The 23,542-nt window shown below is 44.0% G+C and overlaps 1 protein-coding gene across 1 annotated transcript in view; it reads left to right on the forward strand.

Annotated features, from left to right (window-relative positions):
• The window catches only part of LOC142050201 (neuronal acetylcholine receptor subunit alpha-7-like), a 72,888-nt gene that overhangs the window by 44,318 nt on the left and 5,028 nt on the right, over positions 1 to 23,542 (forward strand). The window contains exons 7-11 of the mRNA XM_075078621.1: positions 532 to 611; positions 3,154 to 3,321; positions 5,379 to 5,573; positions 6,860 to 6,946; positions 22,020 to 22,129. Coding sequence (XP_074934722.1) covers positions 532 to 611; positions 3,154 to 3,321; positions 5,379 to 5,573; positions 6,860 to 6,946; positions 22,020 to 22,129 — 640 coding nt within the window. The remainder of the gene's footprint in view (positions 1 to 531; positions 612 to 3,153; positions 3,322 to 5,378; positions 5,574 to 6,859; positions 6,947 to 22,019; positions 22,130 to 23,542) is intronic.

Below are 23,542 nucleotides of genomic sequence, written 5' to 3' on the forward strand. Positions count from 1 at the left end.
AGTCTCAGTTAATCTCCTCCTCCAAGCCACAAATCTAAAACAACTTCTCCTCAGTTATTTCCTCCATTGCTTGAAGAAAACCCTTGGCCCCTCTGCATCCTAAAAGACTGCAGAATTGTTGCCTCAGGCCACCATTACTCTTATAGCAGACATCTGGGTACAAATACCTTGATTTTTCTTGTGAGCTGCCTGATTCTGACAGCATCCCCAGAAAAGCCAGACTGTCCAGTCTTTGTGTACAGCTACTCCTTTCAGTTCTGCCTTTGCTGTGAAACATCTAGCAGCTCTGCCTCTCACTTCTTTGAGGACATTACAGCATACAAGCAGCATGCCTGGGTGTACACCAAGAGTGTTTATGAGAAGCCAAAACAGTGATTGAGGGTGGACTCTTCCCCCAGGCATAGAACCTTAATTCAGACTCTGTGCATTAAATTCAGCCAGAAGATTATTTTTATGTTGACAGTTACTACATCTTAACTCAAACATCATCTTGCTTGTTCTTTGTTTTGTTTCGTTCATACTGTGTTATAGTGCGGATGAAAGATTTGATGCAACATATCACACAAATGTGCTGGTGAATTACTCTGGATCCTGCCAATATATTCCTCCAGGTAGGGCACAGAGAGCATTTGTTTGCTTTAAGTGAATGTGTAGCTTTGAATAACTACAAGCAGTTTTCCTTCATGAATGAAACCAAGGTGTTTAGAAGCAGTCTGTGGAAATTTTGTAATTATGGGACAAACCTACTGAAATAATTTTGGTCCATTATCAGTGGTGTATTTCCACTTCACAAATCAATAAATCAATAAATCACTCTCCTGAGCAGGTTTGCTTAGAACAATCAGAGGCCCAGCTGAGGTGTTGACTAAGGCAGGGTGGTGTGCACCCTCCCATCATGTTTCATGTGCAATCCAATTAGCTTTTGCTTGAGAGTGGAGAGTCATGTTACCACAGGACACCCCAAGAGCAGCAATTCCTCTGCAGTGAAGTCCTCCATGCCAGGTTGAGGCTACAACTCTGGGTGCAAAGACAAACTGAGACTGGTCTCAGCCAGCCAGACCTGAGCCTCAGCCTGTTTTCCATCTGTATTGCTGATTCAGTGTCTGTAGGGCCTAGCAGCCAGGACCTACCAGCAAATACATAAGCTATCCCTGCAGTCACTCACTGTGGTTGACAAGAAACACCGCAGCTTTGTGTCATAGCTGCTGGTGGACTGAATCCAAGTATGTGCACAGGGCCCACCAGGGAGAAAGTGGGTCTTTCCTGATGGCTGGTCCACTGTTGATCCCTACCCCTGAGACCTCTTATATCACCCCTGTGGTTTCACTGGGACAGACCCATGGGTAGGGTTGCTCTCCAGAGAGCCACGTGAGACAGGAATAAAATTGGAATGTACCAGACAGAGCCTTCTCCATGCTCCAGGCAGGGAGGTGATGCAGAGGATGCCTATATGGGCAGATCTGGTGTCCTGCTCATCTCTTGGTGAGCTACAAACTCCATGGTGAAGAACTGGTTCCTTAAGAACGAAAGGAAAAAAATAAAGACAGAAAAAGTAATGACAGAACTCTGGTGTATAAAGCACAGGAAATCCTTTGGTACAGGGCTTTAACTGCTGCCAAACTACTTTGCAAAATTTTAGAAGAAAAACTTGGTAATCAGACCACTGACTGGCAACAAGGGCTTACAGAAGCAACTAGATTAATCATGACACTGAAAAACATGGAAGAGAGAAGATGGTGCTTCCAAAGCTTCATGAAAGTTTTATTTCCCGTGACTCTGAGAGCAGGCTGTACTCACTGCTGCTCTCCATTAGACAAACAATATCAGTGGAGGAGTACAGAGAAAGAACAAGAAGGGGGTAGCTGTCTGCTGTTAAGGAAAGGAGCAGAGGCAAGATTCAGGAGAAATTGAGAGAAAAGCCTCCGTGTAGCCCATTCAAAAATAGCCATGATGGTGAGAGTCATACCTCCCAGAACATAAAGGGACAACTGAAGGGAACCCAGTCACCCCAGAGCACCAGTGTTTGTGCAGGGACATGGTCTTACACGCATTGCTACGCCACAATGCCCTCAGCCTTTGCAGCAGCAGGCAGAGATAATAATCAAGGATCTCTGTTTTGGGGATTACTGCAAAACTGCAAAACATCAAACTCTGCTCAGTTAGGTGACTTAGACCTGGGATTCACATTAGCCTGTGTTCTAAAGCACGCAGGCAGACTAAGTGCAGTGTTGGAGATAATTTTGCAATGAAGCAGAAGCTGCCTCTCTTTCACACAGTGCCTCTGAGCTGGCCAGAACATGGTGAACTGGTGAGGTAACATGAAGGCTGCAAAGATGCAGGCCCACAGGGAGGAGAATGTGCAGGGATGACCTCTGTGCTTTGCCGCCAGCTACCAGTGAGGAAGGCTGTGCAGATCATCTTCCCTACCCTCCAAGCCTTCCATGCTGCTGGACAGCTGGGGGAGTCCCACAGCCATACCTGTGGCCCCAAGAAGAAAGTTTGGAGCGTCTATTCAGTTGTTTTTTTTCTTCTCTCAGATAATAACGAAAAAAAAAAAAGAGAGGGAATAATTAGATTGCAACACTATACAAGTATTCATCTCCTAAAATGCTTAAAATGTCACATGAAATAATGATAGCAGACTAGACACATCCAGAGTGTCTAGACTCAGGTATACAGAAGAAAAAGGTGAGTATCAAGCAAGGTTTAGCATAACAATCTATTTTCAAGGGGCATGGGTGTAGTGCAGGGCCTGACAAGGAACTCTCTTCAAAGAGTTTGTCACAGTACTTCAAGCTACAGTACCTGGACATCTATCTAGTCTACACTCCTGTCAGGCCCTGCAGCACTGCTTGTGATCCTTGGGGCCAGCCAACACTAGGAGACAGGCTGGGCTGCTCCTGCATGGCCAGAATATTCTGGGCAACCTAACTGAAGGATGCAGTGAAAGAGAGAGGGGTCTTCATGGGCCCCCAGGAAGGGAGGTTATTCCACTCATGGTAGCATCTTTCACCTGTCCTACTCGTTTGGTTATGCTGTGAATACATCACGCATGCTTTTGGAGCAGAAACTTACTCAAAATTGTTTGGACAAATAGGGTAGAAATGAACCGTGCCCTGTATGTGCTTCATTCTGACTGATTTCTATCCACAGGCATTTTGAAGAGCACATGTTACATTGATGTCCGCTGGTTCCCCTTTGATGTGCAGAAGTGTGATTTGAAGTTTGGCTCCTGGACTCACAGTGGCTGGTTGATTGACCTGCAGATGCTCGAGGCTGATATTTCCAACTACATCTCAAATGGAGAATGGGATTTAGTGGGTAAATCAGCTGGCCTAAAAATTTTCAGTAGTCTAATTTTCAAAGGCAAACCCCAAATATATAGAAATTATCAATCCCACTGGGACATGAAATACAGATATTAGAAGTTTATATGCAGAGATAGGAAAAAAAAACCCAAAAAAAGAAAAAAATCACAGATCATAGACAACCTTTCAGCCACATTCATTGAGCTGTGTCTGAAAACACGGTGTTCTGAAGCAATTGCCTGCAACTGAGTTTGTGAAAGAAATCTACTGGTCCCGAGGCATCTGAGCAGCTTGTCAGTACTAAACTTGGATTTGTCTTATGCAGGTCCATGGAACACTACTGTCACACCTACTCTGACAAGTCAATCAAAAACGGATTGGAGTGAAAAATACTGTTTCAGCAAAATTGGAATGAGCTTTTACAGCTCATTTCTCTCACCCAGAAAACGATCAAAATGTCTACCAGTTCATAATAACTACAGTTCAGCATGTCTCTCTCCCCTTCTGTGCTTTGGAAGACACCTGCATTTTTAAAAGGGGAATCTGTGCTCAGATCTACCTATTCAGAGTGAGCTCCTAGTGAGTTATTTTGAACCCATCTATGCAGGTGTAAATCAGAAGCAATGCTATGGAAATTTATAGACCCTAGACCACCCTCAGGAGAGCTTGCAGGAGGGACATTTCATCTTCCATTCTGGATATACAGACAAGGAAATAACTGTCACTGACCAACTGTGTGCAGTTGTTTTACCATTCAGGGCATCTGAGAAATAATACAATAAGAAACCTAATCGGTGTTCAGTTCCGTGAGAAGCTAAAGGACTCTGTAGGGAAGTCCTCCGTAAGGAAGTCCTCCTAAAGTCCATCCATTTCAGAGCATTCCTGACTTTCCAGTTCTCCTTTATACTGCTTATTTCTGTCCAATAACTTTGCATATCTGATTAAGAGCCTGGCCTGTGGTTTAATTGCCTTCAACCCTGACCAGGATTGGACAAAACAGGCCCTTATCTAGCTCATACAGCAAAACTATTAACACCCCAGGCAAGCCATGGGCATATCCTTTATGGAGACTTTGCCATGATCCTGCCAAAATGTACCCATTGTCACATCTTTTGTCATATGCACAGAAACAAAAAAGAGGTGAGCTATGGTGGCCTGAAAGGTAAAAGGTGCTGAGTTCTTCCAGCTCCCTTGACATTTCCTCGGCTGCTGCAGTCCCTGCCATGCAGCATCTCAGATAGTCTACTGCAGCTGGGTCACCACGGCCAACCCTGCAATACAACTATATTGGACAACTATGTCTCTTAACCTTCAGATATGACAGATTTTAAGCTTTTTTGAAAATTAAGCCACATCCTGTTTTTCCTGACAAAACAAAGCAAATATGTATAAGAGAATGACAGGAAAATAAGAACCTGTGGCACCTGTCACATAGAAAATCCACAGCATGGTCTAGTGAACATGATGTCAGGTGTTTGTCACCATTCCCTGGATGCAGGAAGGTAAAATGCATGTTTTACTGAGTTATCTTTGGCCACCGCTCGCAAATCTTTCCTTGTTGAGGTTGGGATGCTCAGAACTGTTTTGATCTGGCCCAGATGACCTTTCTTGGCTAAGCCAGGTTCTAATGATTCAGAAGGCATTAAAATAAACCCTAGAAAACACAGAAGGTGGACTAAGAACAGCAGACGTCTTGCACTGTTGCCTCAGACGTTGCTAAAGACATTGATGCACTAAGAGTTACCTTGACTCATTTAACCCTGTAGTCATGTATTTCAGCTTTCAAACAACATTGAACAGAGGCATGTTGTCCTGTGTCCCCTTTAATCTATTCATCCATATGTGCATCATTGGCCACAAGTGCTTTGAAATGTCTTTTGCCTGGTAACTGATTTGGGGGTGTCTTTTCTCCCTTACCAACTGCTAAAGGACACTTTGAAGCACTCTTCAACACACAATGTGTGGTGGAGGTGCCGCATATTGGCTCAACAACCATTAGTTCTTGGGCCTCCAAAGGGTTACCCAGGAGTCCTGCATCTCTCCCCACTACTCTGATCTCCCTCTCTGTAGGTGTTCCAGGAAAGAGGAATGAGATGTACTATGAATGCTGTAAAGAACCATACCCAGATGTGACGTACACCATCACCATGCGTCGACGTACCCTCTACTACGGCTTAAACCTACTCATTCCCTGTGTTCTGATATCGGGCTTGGCACTGCTTGTTTTCCTTTTGCCAGCTGATTCAGGGGAGAAGATTTCTTTAGGTATGTGATAAAGAATTCGTTTGTTTCATAAGCATTTCCTATAAAATGGAAAATAAATAACTTGTGGTGCTTGATGCATAAAGATTTTCCTGAAGGAGCAATACAAGTACTTGTTTGGTTGCAGAAACCAGGGTAACAGCTTTCTGTATGGCATTCACACATCCTGTGCTAAACACTTCTAAAATCTTTTAGATTTTACCCTGGATAAGGCAGAAGTTGTTGCTGGTACAGGCAGCAGTGATAGTACTCTGTCATCTCTGTTGTTCTGTTCTTAAGTACGTCTAAACGCATTTCACAGCTGATTAACTGTTTTTCAAATAGAGCATACTAACACAGAGAGAGTGAAGGGCTGTGAGCAGCAGTAGCTGGGCACTGGATTTTCACCTTCCACGTTCAGCTCTCAAAACACCAAGCCGTGAGTCCCCCACGAACACAAAGCAGTGACAGCCAATGAAGGGCTATATCAGACTTACTGTTGTGTGTGTCAATAAAGGCAGGAGGGGTGCTTCCAAGAGAAGACAGGGAGAGCTGGAAATACACAAGACTGGTCCGGGCAAGACCTTATGAGTTAGTAGTGCACAATTCCAATCAGGACAAAGACCTTTAAATGGTATGAAGTACCCTCGCTGTTAGTAGAACAATTAGGGGTCTGAGCAGCCTGTCTTGGAAGCAGTAAAACACAGGACATGGGGCATACAATTGCTGTCTATCAAAGAGAGGATGGGTGCAAGGAAAAGACCTATTTGAGCTGAAGTACAATGTTGACACAAAAATAGGAGATAATGTTCATGCATTGACCTTGTGATTTCTCAGCACCAGGGCAGTTAGGTTTAGCAACAGTCTTTCCAGGTAGAACAAAAAACTACTTTTAAAACAGGCTGCAGCTCTTTGGAGGGTGTTATATAATACATAATAGCCAAAAACTAGACATGTCTGTGCAAGTATCTCCTATACCTTAATAACCATCTGGGCATTATTTACACTATATTTTGGAAAAGCAGTGTATTTTACCAGTTCTGCAAGCTTAATTTCACTCTGCAGGAAAGATTACTTCAAGAGGAGCAAGGGTTTGGGTATAATTGAGAGAAGTGAAAGGGCAGCAGATGAAGTTGCATCCAAAAATGCTCTCACTTTGTGAAAGTTGTCATCTGCACTGACAGACATGAAGTCATAGGTTTGGCTTAGCCTTAGATCATGACATGGTTATAATTAACAGCAAAGACACCAGAGGAGCAGCTGCAGAGTTCAAGTTCCTCATTTTTCCCCTCCACGTTCTCTCCCTGCAGGTATCACTGTCCTGCTTTCCCTGACTGTATTCATGCTGCTTGTGGCTGAGATCATGCCTGCAACTTCTGACTCAGTCCCACTAATAGGTAAGTTGATTTTCTCTGCTCTGTGAACAATGTGTGGTGCTTCTCAAGAGTTGTTCAAAGCCTATTTGGCTCTTTTTGTAACTACAGTTTTGCCTTTCAGCAATGTCAGGAGTAGATCTCTGTCCAGGCTTTACTTTTTGCATGTATGAAAAGACCCTACATGAGGGCTCAGGAAATATCAGATAAGGTGGTAACTGCAAGGATTGAGGGAACAAAGAATCAACACGCAACATGGAGATTTGTGTAGGCAAAGCACAAAGTCAACACCACCAGTGCAAGGCATGAGTGGGATACTGGAATAGTGCTCAGCCCTAGCTCTGGAGTCATTGAGTCTCCCCATAAGGTCCCTTCAACAGCTCTTTGGATGAAGTTGCTTGCACAGACAGCTTTTGAAGGTCTCAGTGCTGCTGGCTGGAGAAAACCAATCTTTCTTCTTCCACATCACCCACCCTCCCTGCTGTTATGCATCTCTTCCCTGCCTGCACCCTTCTCCTCCTCTTCTCTCTACCCCAAGAGCAACTCCAGATACTACAGTCAAAATCCAAATATATTGCTGGAACATTTTTTATATGTGCTGAAATGCTGGGACAGGTTATCATCTTGGGAACATGAGCTAGACAGACATTGTTACATCCTCTGTTTTTGCAGGACCATCCCTTTACCTTGATCTCATGGAGCCTCAGTTTCTCAACTGTGAACTGGAGAAAGTGTTATTCACCGACACCATAGCACAGTAGAGAAAAATAAACCTGTCTGGTTCACAAAATAAAGTATGCACACCACAGGAAAACTCAGAACCTGTTTAATTATGATGTCCTGAGCTAAGGTCTATTTTTGCATACAGATAGTGACTGAAGTGCACATTCCAGATAGTAGAAATTAAAAAAATATTAAACAATATATCTATGAGCTGATGGAAGGTGCACCTCACCATTGTATAATTAAAGCCTCGTACAAGTTATATGAATAGGACAAGAGCATTTACTCAGACAACCTCATTATCTCGATTCAAGGATTAAAACCTCAGACGTAACTGTGGGGAAGGAGAGTGACTATGCAACAGTGAGGGCAACAACGCCCATAGGCAAAACTTTCTGAAAGCCTCCAAATATCTTGGACATCTTATTGAAAGTCAGCAGGAACTCTTGCCTCTAAGTCACACAGGAGCTTCCAAAAAACTAACAAAATCTTTCTCTGAACATACACCTGGGACTCCACAGAGGCAGATATAATTTTAAGAGAAACTTTGTGAGTAGTGGGGAGACACAAGGTATCTTGGACCAGTGTTGATGTAATTTTGCTTGTGTAATGCATAACAAAAGCCATTTGGAATTAGTAAAGGGATGCACTTGCCTATGCCCAGTCTACTAGCTTTAACCAGACCAGTTTCTACTGATACAGTCCCCTATTATAGAAGGTAAGATTTGTACCAAGAAAAGCTGTGAGTAATTATGTGTTATTAAAGATTTTGATGCTGTAATAACAGATTAATTTCCACTTATTACAGCATAGATATGTGAACATCACATATCAGGAGAGGGTGAGGGGCAGCAGTGTTGGGGAACCCTGTTGCATCAAGTTCCTTTTCTCCAGGTGTATATTAGCTCAACTATTAGGACCTCTCACATCTTTTTTACCCTATTTGGACCACAAAGTCAAGGAGATGATAAGGGAGTCTTCTCATGAATATGCCTTGTTGACAACATGTATTGTTGCAAGTTTTTTCCTAATGCCCAAACAATTAGAGCGTATCAAATGTATTAGAAACACACCTCTCAAAGTTGTCATGTAGGTCAAACACAGTCTGTTTCTTTCATCTGTTCATTAGCTAGATTTTATATTGTGAAACGCTGTAAAAAATACTCCTTGCACATGGATGCATTTTAACACCCTGGAGACTAACTTCAGGTATCCAGATGAGGGATGTCTAAAACAATCCTGTGGCTACTGTCATCTGATGCTTCCCTGTTACAGCCCAAAAACAATCTGAATCTTGACACACTGGGGCGGAGTCACGCTACATGCTCTGAAACTCGACCATCCTTGTGCAATGGAAGCTCTTGTTTCATAGGATCATAAGACAATTCAGGTTGGAAAATACCTCAGGAAGTGGAAAACTGTGTCAAAAGTGTTGCTAAAGTTGATGTAAATTATATCTACCATTCTCCCCTTTTCTGCAAATGTTGTTTTATTACACAAGGCAATCATGCTGGTCAGACATGATTTACCCATCATAAATGCAGGCTGGCTCTTCCCTGTCCCCACCTTCACCCTCAAGTGTCCAGCAATGTTCCCCAAGAACTTGATCTCCAATTTACCCAGGCACCAAAGTCAGAGCGACAGGGCTGTAGTTCTCTGGATTGTTCTTTTGGCCTTGGAATGATACCCTTAGGAACTCTTGGTGACATCTATCTGGTCCCGTGGACTTGGGCAGGTTCAGATCAACCCCTGACTCCATCCTTGTCTGCTGCTGGTTGTTTTCCTCATCCTTGAATCACGTCTGTAAGCACAGAGACATAGGAGACCTTGATGGTGAAAACTGAGGCAAAGTATGCACTGTCTTGGCCTTATCTCTGTCCACTGTCACTGAATTGTCCTCTCCATTCAGCACCAAGTCCATGCTTTCCTTGTTCATCTTTTTACTGCCTGTGTAGTAATAGAAACCCTTCCTGTTGTCTTTGACCCCCTTGTCAGTCTCAACTCCTGCACTTTAACATTCCTTACACCAACCCTAATGCCCAGGCGATGCTTCTGCGTTTTCCTTTTACAGCCTGCCCCTGCTTCCCGTATCCACCCTTCTTCTGCTCCATGAGTTCCCAGCTTAGCCCTGCTTCATTCCTGATGTGTTTGCTTATTTCTCTGAGTAGTAGAAGGGACTTTTCTTGCAGTTGAAGGCTGCTGTACTTCAAGCCCCTGCAGTTTTCTTGTGCTGCTTTATCTTTCAGAGCCTCTTCCAGTGGGGTACCAGCTACTACTTCCCTCCAAAATGAGAATTCTGCTTACCTGAAGACCAATGTTTATACTCCGCTTTTCTCATTCCTCACTCCCTTCATGGTCTTGAACTCCACTATTTCATAACAACTACAGCCTAGGCTGCCATTGATTACTATCTTCCCAACCATTTCTTCCTTGCAAATGAAGAGCAGAGCCAGGAGTGCACCACCTCTGGTTGGTCTGTCCTGTGCTTGTATCAAGAAGTTGTCACTGACATCCTTCAGAAATCCTCTTGACTGCTTGCATTACACTGTGTTGCCTTTTCAGCAGACATCAGGGAGGTCCAAGTCCCTGTGACAACAAAGATCTGTGATACAGAGGCTTCCCTGATTTGCTTTCAGAAGGCCCCATGCCCATATCTACTGTGTTTGAGTGGCCTGTAATGCACTCCCACCACAGCACCACTCTTGTTGGCCTCTAGTGAATCTGACCCACAAGCTCTCCAGCAGCTCTCATCCATCCCATAAAGTCTCTCACATCCTAGTGGCTCCTTTCCATAGAGGGCAACCCATGTTGTTTTCACTGTCTGTTCCCCTGAAGAGCTTGTACCTATGCATCAAAGCATTCCAGCAGTGAGAGATATCCCTCCTCATATCAGTTATCCCAGCAACATTATTGTTTCATGACCACACACAGAGTTCCAATTGCTCCTGCATATTTCCCAGGCTTCATGCATTTGCTCACTCTGCAGGTGAGCACTTCCACCTTGTTTCACCATTCCTTTCTTGCTCTGGCCACCTAGCACTATTTTCTTTTCACCCTTGTCCACTGTCTTTCTGTTTAAAGTTGGGTTGTAATCGTCCTTCCATAGTATTCCTAGTTTAAAAGCCCAGCTCCTAACTCCTTGCTCTACTCAGAATAGGCAAGGAAAGACTGCTCACCCATTTGGCTTCAGCAGCCAAACAGACCTTGTTCAGCAAGTGCTCAAAGCTGGGCTGTGTGCTCTTGAGCTCTGAAAAACTTATCTGTACTCTAATGGGGTAACAAAGATTACTTTTTCAACAGTGATCCTACAGGTGATCCCAGATGGGGTATTTTAGCTGCTGAACTGGATATACCAGGTCATGATCACAGTTCTTCAGTGTGATCTCTGGCCAGCTGAAAATCCTTAGGAATCACTGTGAGGAAAGGAGGGTGCTTGGACAGCTTGTTCAATTTTTGGAGAATCTGCATGGTTAGTGCCAGGTTACAGGAATAAACAAATCTTCTAAAGCATGTGGTTTGAGAAGGCTGCAAGCAATTTGATCTTGCAGTATAAAGAACCATTGGCGGTCTGCAGAAAAGCCACTGTCACTGGTCTCCACGCATGTGGGAGAAGAGATGCTCCAAAAAAAATTACCCCCCACACTTTAAAGATCTGCATTATATTCTTACAATCTGGGGTTTTAAAAGCAAACATGCATGCACACCTACCTCAACCTGGATGAACACTCCCAGCCTTTACTAGTACAAAACCACTAGTGCCTAGCATGCTGTGCCTCTTACTTTTCTCCACCTTCTGATCTCAGCTTTAGCTACCTAACTGTAATAACATGGGAAATTCTCACAGCTGCTGTTTGGATTGTCTTTCTTTATGGAGCAAAGGAAAGTTGGCCTACTATGACACCAAGAGAAAAACTAGCTTCGGAGGTCTGGTATATTTGCAAAGAGATGTGGAAATCATATCTCTGTTCTTCTTAGTTGAGGCCACTTTCCCTTGACCTCAACTTAATTTACAATAAATGAAGCAACTCTCAGCCTAAATAATCACAAGGAAGTAGGTGGGGCAAGACATTTGGGGTTTTTTTACCTCTCTGCAAAGTGGCTCCCCACTTTCCTTGGTGTGTCCTCTGCATTCTGTCTGTAAAGCTGCCCAGAGCAGTCTCCACATGTGCAATTTCCCCACATGATGGACTCCCATTTCTGTGTAGCCTTCTGACTGCTGTGCTCATAGACATTAAAAACAAACCAAGTTCTTTTCTGTAAAGAGCAAGAGACAAAGTTTGGCCTAGAAATCAACACCAGTCTGCTCAATGTCCTTAAACACCAGGACCCTGCTGCTCCTCTACACTACAGGGTGATGGGTAAAGCTCTCCTTTCCACAGTGAGAAAGCCCCTTTCCATGCCAAGAAATGTTCTAGTCAGACAGGCTGTGTCACTACATTTGCCCCTGGCTCTCATTCAGCTTTCTTGAGGGCTTGCATTCATATCAGTAACTAGCTACCCCTCGCCCAGCAGCATGTTTGGTCCTGTCTTTCTGCAGAAGAGCCTCCATTTTTGGGAAAACAAGATATTTCCAAAAACCAGTTTTCAGCAGCATGCATACAGGTGAAGCAAGGCACAGCAATCTTTCAAAAGTTGAATCCTGCCCTTCTGCAAACCCATCTGTGATGCCAAAGAAAGGAGAAGTCTGGGAACCAGAGCAAAGATGCCTCTGTTTCTGTTTAAAAAATTAACCACCCATAGCAACAGAAATCAGCTCAGCCATTTGGATCAAAAGCATTAAAGTCCCATGACATCTACAAACACAACAGCTTGGCCAGAATCCAACACAAGTTGACTGCATGAAGAAGGCTTGTTTCACTACAGGGTCCTGGAGGTCCCTCCTGTCACTTAAAATCTCTAGAGTGTAGCTCCTAAAAGACTTTCAGACCAGGACTATACAGTAGCAGCTGTGTCCTAAACTTACCCTTCCTAGTATAGCTTAATAATGCCTCATGGGAAGTGTGTCTGGCTGCACTCATTATTTGACTTACCTTTAATTTCTCTCTTTAATAATTCTTTTATCAAGCGTCTGTTTAAGTAGACAGCTGGGGTTCATTACTAGAGGAAAGGACATACAGGAACGCAGAGAACTCCAGATGTGTTAAATGCTTGAAATTACTGGTCTGAGTGCACCAATCACTGGGTAAAATCATACAGCCTGTGTGACACAGCTCATGTATATGACAACAATTTTTCTTTCTGCTTCTAAAAACCTGTGCAATTATGCACAGTATTGTCTCGCACTATAAATGCCAGTGACTTCATGAGGATTTCCTGGACTTTCCTGCATCTACCACATAACACCATTGCACCCAGTCTAGTGCATTATGTAAGAAGGGATATTCATGACCCACCGTGTTGATTTCCTGGTTCAGTCACCAAAATGAAATTTAAAAAATGCTGTTATTTCAATTTGAGCTCTTGTACAAGCTCAGGTCCTGCCCATTGAAACAAAAGGCTTAGGTAATTCACCTGAGAACTACACTTGAGGCATTTAGATCTAAACTGAAAGGGCATTTTATTTCTGTAAATACAATGTGATCCATGTAAATAGCACTGGGTTATCAGATCCAGTTTTGGTAATGGTTTTATGACCATCTCTGAAGAAAGGATGAGTTCCTTCCTTAGGCAATAGACATATGCCTGAATTCCTTTTTTTAATGAGCACTGTTCCTCCCTGTTTAAAGTCTCCATATCCCTGACCTGTTTCATTAAACCATGTCTTCCATTTGAAAGCAACCTTGTAGTTAAGGCTACCAAACCATGCATTAAGAAGTCACTAAGGAGGAAGTTCCCCTAAGTGAAGACAGATTCCTAACTGTAACGCTGCCCCTTCTTGACTACCTTTTGACTAGCACCTCCTTAAGATTACACAGTTAGTGGTCATGCTTACCAACATGCAGCAGTACCTGATAAAGCAGTGACCAGAATCTCATTCATATTGCACTGCTGTAGGAATGCCTTAAAAAAATCAATGTCTCAGCTGCTAGTTTGGACTCACAGACTTAAAATAAAAATTCAGGTCCTAATTACAACCAAAACCAAACAGAAAGACAGATTAAGCCACAGCCCATGTTGAAGTCAGGCATGGCCAAATGACATTGCTGGGAAAAACTGAGAGCAACACAGTTATAAGCATAATCAGCACAGCTTCCTAACCCTTCTTTCTCCCCACCTGCAATATCACTTCCAGAAAGGAAACATTCAGGGCAGATGGCACTGAAAACTTTGTAGCTGTCCCCACTTTTCCCTCTCCCTCCATGATCCTGGCTTCTGCCAGCACCAGATGGGGTTTTTTTAAGAAAAGACCATTAAGCCCCCAGTGCTAGTAAGCAGCAGGTTCACCTCTTGTTCCACTCTGCAGTGAGACACAGTCTGTGGGGTCCCTCCTCCACCCACCCACATCCACCTTGCACTCACCTCTGGTTTACTGTGCTGCAGTCCCAATGCTGTGAGAACAGGGTGACGTTGTACAGAGACAGAGCCTAAAATGCTTTCTTTGAAAATCCCACCCAGCTGTTTACTCTCATATTGGTCCAAAGCTACTGCAGTCTTTGGGTTTAGGCCCCAGATGGCACAGAAAGTAGTCACACAGAGAAACAGCTAGGAGCACCAACAGCAGGACACTTTCAGCTTGAGATCAAAGCTGCAATAAGCTCTGAGTTGGTTGCTCTTCCTCCAGCCTAGCCAGTGCTCTGAGGAAGTATCACTTTTGAAGTACTTTGTCAAAGCAGGTAAGGCATGCTTCTTCCAAAAAGACAAATCTTGAAATGAAATGTTCAGAAGTCTCAAGCCAGTCAGATGGCTTTTTTTCTCCCATAAACACTTTTTACACCTGGAAATCCAAGGCACCCCCTTGCACAGGTGAAGTGCTTAATAATTTATGATTTTTTTCCATGCCCAAATAACTCCAAAGTGCTGCAGATCATTATTTCCTTTCAGCTCTCTTCAAAATAACACCATTGGTTTTAGATCAAGAATCTGTATTTTGCTTTAGAAGAAGTTTTATAGGAGAAAGCAAGGAACACCTGAAAGCTGGTGTGTGCAGAGGGTGCCTGAAAGAGGAACAGAGGGCTCATGAATATGAGGAACCATCACTTCCTATGATTGAAATTCATGTGGGGCTTCATACTTTGGCTGGACGTATCAAATAGTGCAAAATAAAAATTACCTTCACCTCCAGAGAACAAAACTGCATTTCTCTCTTTCTTCTTTTGCTGAGTTCCTCTACTTGATTCTTTAAAAACCACAACACTTTCTTGCTGCTTAGAGCTCTACTATCATGACATATTTTCAGCCATGTCCCCTCCTTGCCATTCTTTATCATGCCTACATTATTTCAGTAAGAATGAAGGTTTTACACTGCAAATATATTTGCAGCAGATGCTTGGGATGATTTCTTGCAGTTAGTCGTACAGCAAATGAGGCTGCAAATTATTAAGACAAGGAAGCAATGTGGTGCTTTGCCACCTCCAGGAGATACAGATTGGTTTAAGTTGTGAGCATAAAGTGTTAGTGGTTCTGACTAGAGAGAGAAAATGAGATTAATCTCCTGTTACATTTTCTGTCATCTGCCTGTATGTCCTCAGCTGCTGCCACTTCACTTTATTCTGTCTCTTTTTTATTTTGTGGACTGCTTTTCCCCCCTCCCTTTCATGGTCCTGCAGGGTGCCTTTCTGATGCCAGGACCCTGTTCAGCCTTTTCCACGAAACGTTCACAGCAGCTCTTATGGTTTCATGCCTCATGACCAATGGTGCTTTTCCCAAAGCCACAGGTCTTGGACACTTTTTCTTTATTAAAGAAAAACCCACAAACAAACAAAAAACCAAACCACACTTTTCCTTTTCAAACACCAAGTTCTATTCTTCAAAAGCCTGTGGAAGGAGAAAGAATTTGAAAACACTGTGAAAATACTGCCCCTGTGCCCTCTACAAGTATCATAACCAAAAGGTAGACACAGGGTCCAATCTTGAATTTTCTCACTCTTTTAAGACATTTCATGGTTATGAGGGACCTGCTGGACTGAGATGATGCTCTTAGCTTTCCATTGTCAGTGAGAGCTAATGGATGACACAAGGTGTCCCAGCTACAGAAAATCTTGACAATGGTGGAAATTGTTTTCCTGCCTATGTCCTCTTCTGTGTACAATAGTAAATCAGCCAGCAAGGGAATCTCTTCCTTACCTTTTGGTTTCCCTGATCTATGAGAAACTGCCATCGCCCATTGTAGACTGCCACAGCATCTGTCCAGCACCAGCCCTGTTCCCTGCCATAGGAGAAAAGCAGAAGGATGGTTGGAATCACCTCTGCTGGTGTTTGAGGTTTTCTGCATCCTCCACAAGGTACAGTTCATTAACCTGGACCATTTCCAGAAGAGGAAGCAGTGAATATCTCATGCTGTGCATGCTCTGGGACATTTCTCCCATTTTCTGAGAGTTCACCAGAAGCACTCAGCACTGAATGATTGAAATGACCTGACAGAGCAGCTCTAAACCAGTCCATCATTTTGTATGCAAAACCTGAAGTTTCCTGCAAAGAAGAAACACAGAGGAACACCAGTGTATCCAACTTGATCACTGGGAATACTGAGCATGACACTCCTCCCTCCCCCACTATTTCATAGGAAGAGAAGACTGTAATTGGTCACAGTGGAGAAGCTCTGCCTACCCTGTGATTAACTATGTTAACAAATCTGGATAATATACTGCTTTCTGTCAGTGTTCAGTGATAAAGTCAACAAGGCAAAGCACCCATCTAGAATCCATCTTGCTCTTCTGCTGCTTTATTTATACTACTCCTAATCTGTCCTTAAAGATAATCCAGTTCCACTCAAGCAGCAGATCTTCCAAAACATCTCTAAAATAATCCTGAGATGCTTCTCTAACATCAGATAATGGCACAGAAGGTCCAAAAACAGTACTGGAAGCTCCTCAAGTTATGAATTATGAGTCATTGCCATCCTTTTGATATAGGTGATGTCAGAGGATGTCTGCAAGAAAAAACATTTGTTGTCACTAATTTTTTAAAAAGACTATCTGGCTATCTGTAGTTGTATTGGATCTGTACTTGTTATGACAACAGCACTTGATCATTTTCTGACAGTGCTGGGACTGAGGCTGACAACTCCCAGATGTTAAAACAGCTCTCCCAGTAGCGTGTTACATCATGCCTCCTTTGGCAAAGAAAGGGAAGAAAATAAATTGTAGAAGTGCAAATACTTCATACTACTTGAAAGAGATCAACTGAGCATCCAAAACAGCTTTTCTGTTCACACACAACTGCTGAAGAAAGCAGCTTGCAGGATTGAAAACACATGAAGAACATCTAGTTCAGCACATAACAGTGCAGAATTTGGTATCCAAGGGAGATGTCGCTGTGTAAGTCAGGGATATTGAGGGTCTCCAAACACAGGTCTTCTGGTCCCTTTTCCTGGCCCATGTCAGCTGTCCAGGGCAGAAAGCACAAATGAGCCAGTTCCCCTCTGGAAGGTGTCCGTTGCCCTCAGCGCCTCAGCACAGCTGACATACAGCAACAAGGTCCCTGCTCTTTCAAATACACTCTGGGTTGGGGTTGCTGTTCCTGATACTGCCTACGGTGAAGTAATTTGTTAAAGTCTCCAAGATGACCCATCCATACCAGTGACGTTCTAGTAACCAGGAGTTCTTAAGTAGGATATGGAGAGACGCTTTGTGAGAGTTGCTGAGCATTTCCCTTCTGCAATTTAAATTAAAGGGGCTGAGTTTCTTTGTAAAATCAGATTTGCACTTAGCACTGCCAAGAGACACACGTAAGGGTAAGACCCTGAAGGAGCAGCAGCTTCAAAGCCCTATCTACATAAGTGCTGTAGGCTTTAGGATGGACCCTAAATTACTGGTGAAAAAAGGTCTGATGTCTGGACTGTGGCTGCTTCTGGGGAGACCAAAGCTCACTGCTTGTCTCCTGTACTACATCTCACAAAAGAGCATCCTATTTCTGTGCTCTGCAACATCAGTGGAGGCCTAGAAATACACTTAACTAATTCAGGGCTGTGTGGGTCTAGGGTAGGTTGAATGAAGACTGTAGTGCTGTGGCTCCAAGGAAAGTGTTGTCTATACACATTTTAGCTTGATTCTTTCAGCAGCTAGTTACCTCTGCTCATCAGGTTGCTGGGAAAGTCGAGTCATGGTCAGATCGGAAGGGGTGCTAGAGGTGAAAAGGGACAGCAGCCCTTGTAGCAGTCACCATGTGAAGGGTTTGATCTGGCTGGTGCGAGCAATAAAGACAGCCAAGAACAGAGATGCCAAGCCAGCAGACTGGAGGAGGATTAAGGCATGCTTTTACGGAGGTGCATGGGAGACAGCACAGAATTCTTCCCTACCAGCTCCCCTGAGTGCTGCAGATGGATCATGTTTTTCTGCTGCTGAGAAAGAGAGAATATAGGATTATAGGATTAAACCCGAAAGTGAAGATCAGGAAGTGCTGAGTGGGTATGGATACCGTTTCAGACCCAGCACCATCTTGCTTCATGGACATACCCATTCAGTTCTAGGTCCTTTCCTTCCCTTACAGGTGAACTGTCACTGAACCGAGGCCCAGCTAGGTCTTGGCCATCTGTACCTGTGGCTGTGCCTCAATGCAGGGTCTGGATTGTAAGCACAGAGTCATGTTTTCAGTCAGAGCCCCATGGGCAGAAGATCTAGCAATTCCTTTGTCAACAATAGCTATTTGGTCTACCTTGTCTTGCCACAGGAAAGGAGGCAACAGCCTTCATCATATCTCCAACTAGAGACGTGAAAGGCTAATGTGACAAGTGTGCCAGCCATTGCTACTTCCTTCCTCCCCTTCGTCGCAGAGGTTTATCAATATGAACTAATATGAACCAATCAGATATATATATGCACTTCAATTAAATGTATTTCAAGTAAGGTCAATTCGATGCTCCAATGAACATTAGCTAACCCCAGGTTACGGGTGTCAGGTGGGAACTATCACTGCACAGCCAACTTAAGAATCCTTAAGGTTTAGAATGAGGATCCAAAATGTGCAATCACTCACCTAAGAAGATGAGGGATCTCAACCTTGAGGAGTTACCTTAGGCGGCGTCCTGACCTAAGGGGAGAGTCCCTGACTGCAGACCTGATGCTCTGAGAAGGACCAATTCAATAGGCCATCCGTCAGGGCTCCGATTATACCCTTGTCAAATCTGATCTGAGATTGTATTTGCCCATTTCCTTTGGGCCGAGGGCTTTGTCTGTTGGCAGCTGTGTGCATGACAGCAGTCACAGCGGAAAATGAGGACAGGAAAGTAAGGGTGGGAAAAGCAGCAGCAGTGGCTGCTCTGCTTCAACAGTCAAAAGCCCCGGTCTCTATAAGGGTGGGTGCACCTGCCACACCCTTTCACTGCTGATTCTGCAGGGCTGGCAAAATCCAGCCCTAGAGGAGGCTGGGCTACTCCAGGGCTTTGGAGCTTTCTCCCCCTGAAATGAATACAGCACCTGCACCTACCTGGGCTGCCTAACTCTACCTGCCAGTTCTCATTTCACAGATACCTTGTGACGTTTGATTGCCTGACACTGATAATAGGGCTGAAGTACCATGCCCTATTGTCAGTCTTGTGGCTGAGGGAATTGGGGTTGTTTAATCTGGAGAAGAGGAGGCTGAGGGGAGACCTTATCGCTCTCTACAACTACCTGAAAGAGGTTGTAGTGAGGCAGGGGTCAGTCTCTTCTCCCTAGTAACAAGCTATAGGTCGAGAGGAAATGGCCTCAAGCTGCGCCAGGGTAAGTTTAGGTTGGATATTAGGAAAAACTTCTTCACCGAAAGGGTTGTCAGGCATTGGAACAGGCTGCCCAGGGAGGTGGTGGAGTCTCCATCCCTGGAGGTATTCAAAAGAAAGGTAGATGTGGTGCTTGAGGATATGGTTTATTGGTGGACTTGGCAGTGATAGGTTAGTGGTTGGACTCAATAATCTTAAGGGTCTTTTCCAACCTTAATGATTCTATGATTCAGTCCATCCTTACTTGCCAACTGAAAACTTCGCTGTAACTTAAGGGCCCCCTACTCCTGCAAAAAGCAGGTATCCTGGTTTTGTCTGGGATAGAGTTAATTCTCTTCACCGTAGCTGGTATAGTGCTGCTCTGGGTTTAGTAAGAAAATAATGTTGATAACACACTGATGTTTTAGTTGTTGCTAAGTAGTGCTTACACTAGTCAAGCACTTTTCCAGCTTCCCGTGCTCTGCCAGGCACACAAGAAGCCAGGAGGGGAGGGGGCACAGCCAAGGCTTATGATCCAAACTGGCCAAAGGGATATTCCATATCATATGACATCATGCCCAGTATATTAACTGGGGGGAGTTGGCTGGGGGAATCAGTGATGGCAGCTGGGGACTGGCAGTGTCAGTCGGCAGGTGGTGAGCGGTTGCATCGCTTGTTGTTTGGTTGGTTTTTTCCCCCTCCCCAGGCATCATGTGTCATGTGTCTGTCCATCCCCCCACCCATTTTCCTTTTCATTATATCATTAATGTTATTATTGTTACTGTTTCTGTTTTATTTTAATTATTAATCTGTTCTTATCTGAATCCATGACATTTCTTCCTTTTGCTCTTCTGATTCTCTCCCCAGTCCCACTGGGGTGGGGGGAGTGTGTGAGTGGTTGTGTGGTGCTTAGTTGCTAACTGGGGCTAAACCATGACAGCAGGTGATGCACACCTAGCCATCTTCCTTGTTTATATCCAGGCAAAAACATAAAACATCTTTCTTTAAGGGTCCACAGGCCCCCTACAGTTCCCAGTCTGTTCTTGAGAGAACTGTTTTCCCTGTTTACTACCAGGTGTCCATAGTAGTTTCCTGACCTCTGTTCCTGGGTTTACAGCACAAAGAACTGAGAGTGTCAATTCCTCTGCTAATCATTGGCTGGGATCTTGAGTAAGATAATACCAAGGTGTTTCCAAGTTCAACTAGGTGACTAATTTTCTAAGGATCTGTGAAAAATATTAGCCAATGCCATTTTAAATGGGCCGCTTCAGGCCTTTGAAGTCTCGTGGCATCAAAATGCATAGAATTTATGGAATTTATTTAGTGACCTATGGAAGTAATTAAACCAGCAACATCAACACTGCTGTGTTTGTGCGACATGGGGCATACTAGAATCTGATCAGCCAGTTTCCCTGAAACCTGAGTTCCTGGTTTGCTCTGCTTCTGCCTGGCTGTTGGCTCTGTTGCACCTACTCATGAGAGAACAGAGACCTTTCAATTCACCTCATGCTCAGGACTATTCTTCTAATCCAGCTGCAAGCTGCATAGTTCATTTTGCTATGGAAAGCCATGCCCACCTCTTGAAGCAATTGCAGCACTGGTTTCAGCAAGCCCTGAGAACCTCATTATTATGAGCAAGCTTTTTGCTGCTGAGGCAGTGGGAAGTGTTATTAAGACACAGAGCTGGAATAAAACTTGCCTTGGAGCCTGTATTGAACCTCTGACGTTTCCTGCAAGCGGCAGGAGGTAGGACCAGAGGTGGAAAGAGGCTGTAGTCTGGGGCACTGTCATGTGCTCTCCCACATTGCCCCATCCTATCAGCCAACAGTAATGCACCCTGGTTTTTTGCCACAGCAGCCTTCAAATGTCATTAGCCCTGTGGGTAACTTCTCTTAACACTCCAGTGCATCAGCCTCACTCCTGGCATGAGGAAGTTGTGCTGCCACTTAGGAGATACAGTTTCATATCTCAGTTCAGGCACTCAGGAACTTGATTTCTCTCCTGTGTAGCAGGCTTAAATGTAGCACTCAGCAAGGGTGTAGCATGCTTTCATAGGAACCAAAACAAGTGGTCTTGAGGGCTGAGGACAGTGCTGACAAATATGCCTGTCCTCTTGTGAGCAGTGGTGAGGTGAGGGAGAAGGTCTGGTAACGCTTCTGAGGGGGTCCAGTGTCACCAGGAGAACAGCATTTCTCTCCAGCAGCTCTGCTGATACTGTGGGGTGGCCCTGGGCTGGGGATGCTGGTGTTCAGTTGGTCTGGTTAGCTCAGCTCCTCACTGCCCTGGCAGCAGATAGGGAGCAGGTCTTTAGCAGGGGGTCCTGCACTCCTTTCTGGGAAAAAACCCCAAGTAGTTTATGCCTTTCACTGGTTATAGCCCTTCCCTCGTTGGCAAGGAGTGAGCTGAGCAGATACACTGAAAACCAGAAAAGGTCTCAAATGCTCCCATACGGAAGACCAGAGAAGAGGATGTTTGGATGTGATGCGGTGCTCCTCAAATGTAGATCTCAGGGCATGGCCAAGGAATATTATTTGCCTTTTGTTTGTTGTTTTTTTTTTTTTTTTTTTGCCTTTCCTAACCAAGTCCTCCTTTCACTTGCAGCTCAGTATTTCGCTAGCATCATGGTCATTGTTGGTCTGTCTGTGGTGGTAACAGTGCTGGTTCTGCAGTTTCACCATCATGACCCTCAAGCAGGAAAGATGCCCAAATGGGTAAGCAGCTTTGGTGGTAAATATTCAACAGCCTACTGAAGGAAAAAAAAACTAATCTAAAAGCTATAGTAAACTAGTTATAGATGAGAGGCAGAAGTCCTTCTCCATTAATCTGAAGAGTCAGCTACAGACAATGTGTGTGACACATTTGCTATTGGAAGGAAAGAACAAAAATACTAAATTTGGTTTTCATTAAAATGGTATCTGTTATTTGGGTTTTCTATTTAAATTTACAATGGGATGGTTGAGTCATGGCAGAGTAATCTTGCTCAGCACGTACTTTGCAAGTGCTAACCCCGTGGCAAACACCTTTGATTTCTTACCCAGCAGACACCAGTACTGATAAAATGTGGTGGACATTTCCCAGCACTAAACAAGCACTTACTTGTCTCTGCTGGGCAGTTTGTCTAGTTTGTTCCCTTACAAAGATTCTCACTGCTGTTTGTGCAGAGCTGTAATCTCCCAAAACAAAGACAGGAGGTGAAGCCAATTTACTCCATCTTACAGCTATTCCAGTTGTGAGCTGGGTCCCTGAGGTGCTGGTAGATCAGGAATCCAAATACCTCAGTGTAATGAGGGTGTTAAACAGTGAACCCAGCTATGCTTCTCACAGCTCGGAGCTCACTGCTACTGTACCACCAGCAGAAACAGAAAGGCAATGCTGTTGGCCTCAGTCCGACTGTATTGAGGAGACCCCTGGGCTTCCCTGGCTTGGTAATCTGACTTCTGCTGAAGCCACAGCCACTTCTCTGTGTGAAAAAACAATTTTGTCTGCTGTCATCTGATCAATTCTCAGTGCATTACCACGTGGACCCTCTTTTCTCTACAGCAAACTCTGTTAGCCCAGCGAGGCCTGGCACCAAAGCCAGCTGGCTTTCAGGAGGAATGTGTTTCCTTTAGATTTTCAGGTTAAAAGAAAATTATGCTTTTTTCTCTCTCCTTTTCCTAAGAATAGATTTTTGAATAGCAAGGTATGCTTTGTATTTACAAAACAAAAAGGAACGAAAGCAGGAGCAGATACTAATAGTCACAGTGAGCTACCTACCCACCCTGGTTTCACAGAAATCTGGTTGTACAGCATCCCTGGTATCTCACTCACCACATTTGTCATGCTAGACAATTATCCTGACATGATGTTAAATGTTACATCATTACCAATGTAAGCACGAGTACAGAGCAGCTTTCTAATTTAGCCTCTCTAAAAATAAACAGTAACATCAATGCAAATTAAAAAAAAAGAGCCCAGTAGCAATTAGTCATACTAACGATTATTTTTTCAAGTGCTGTATCATTTAAAATCATCATACTTTCAAGACAGCAGAGCATGTGAATTCTGGATGACCCTGCATGTAAGCAACACCTGAGGGCACAAGTCTGGGTAAATGTGCTTCAGATGTCTACATGGACAGGGTA

Source organism: Phalacrocorax aristotelis, chromosome Z, assembly GCF_949628215.1.
Source record: "Phalacrocorax aristotelis chromosome Z, bGulAri2.1, whole genome shotgun sequence".
NCBI lineage: Eukaryota > Metazoa > Chordata > Aves > Suliformes > Phalacrocoracidae > Phalacrocorax > Phalacrocorax aristotelis.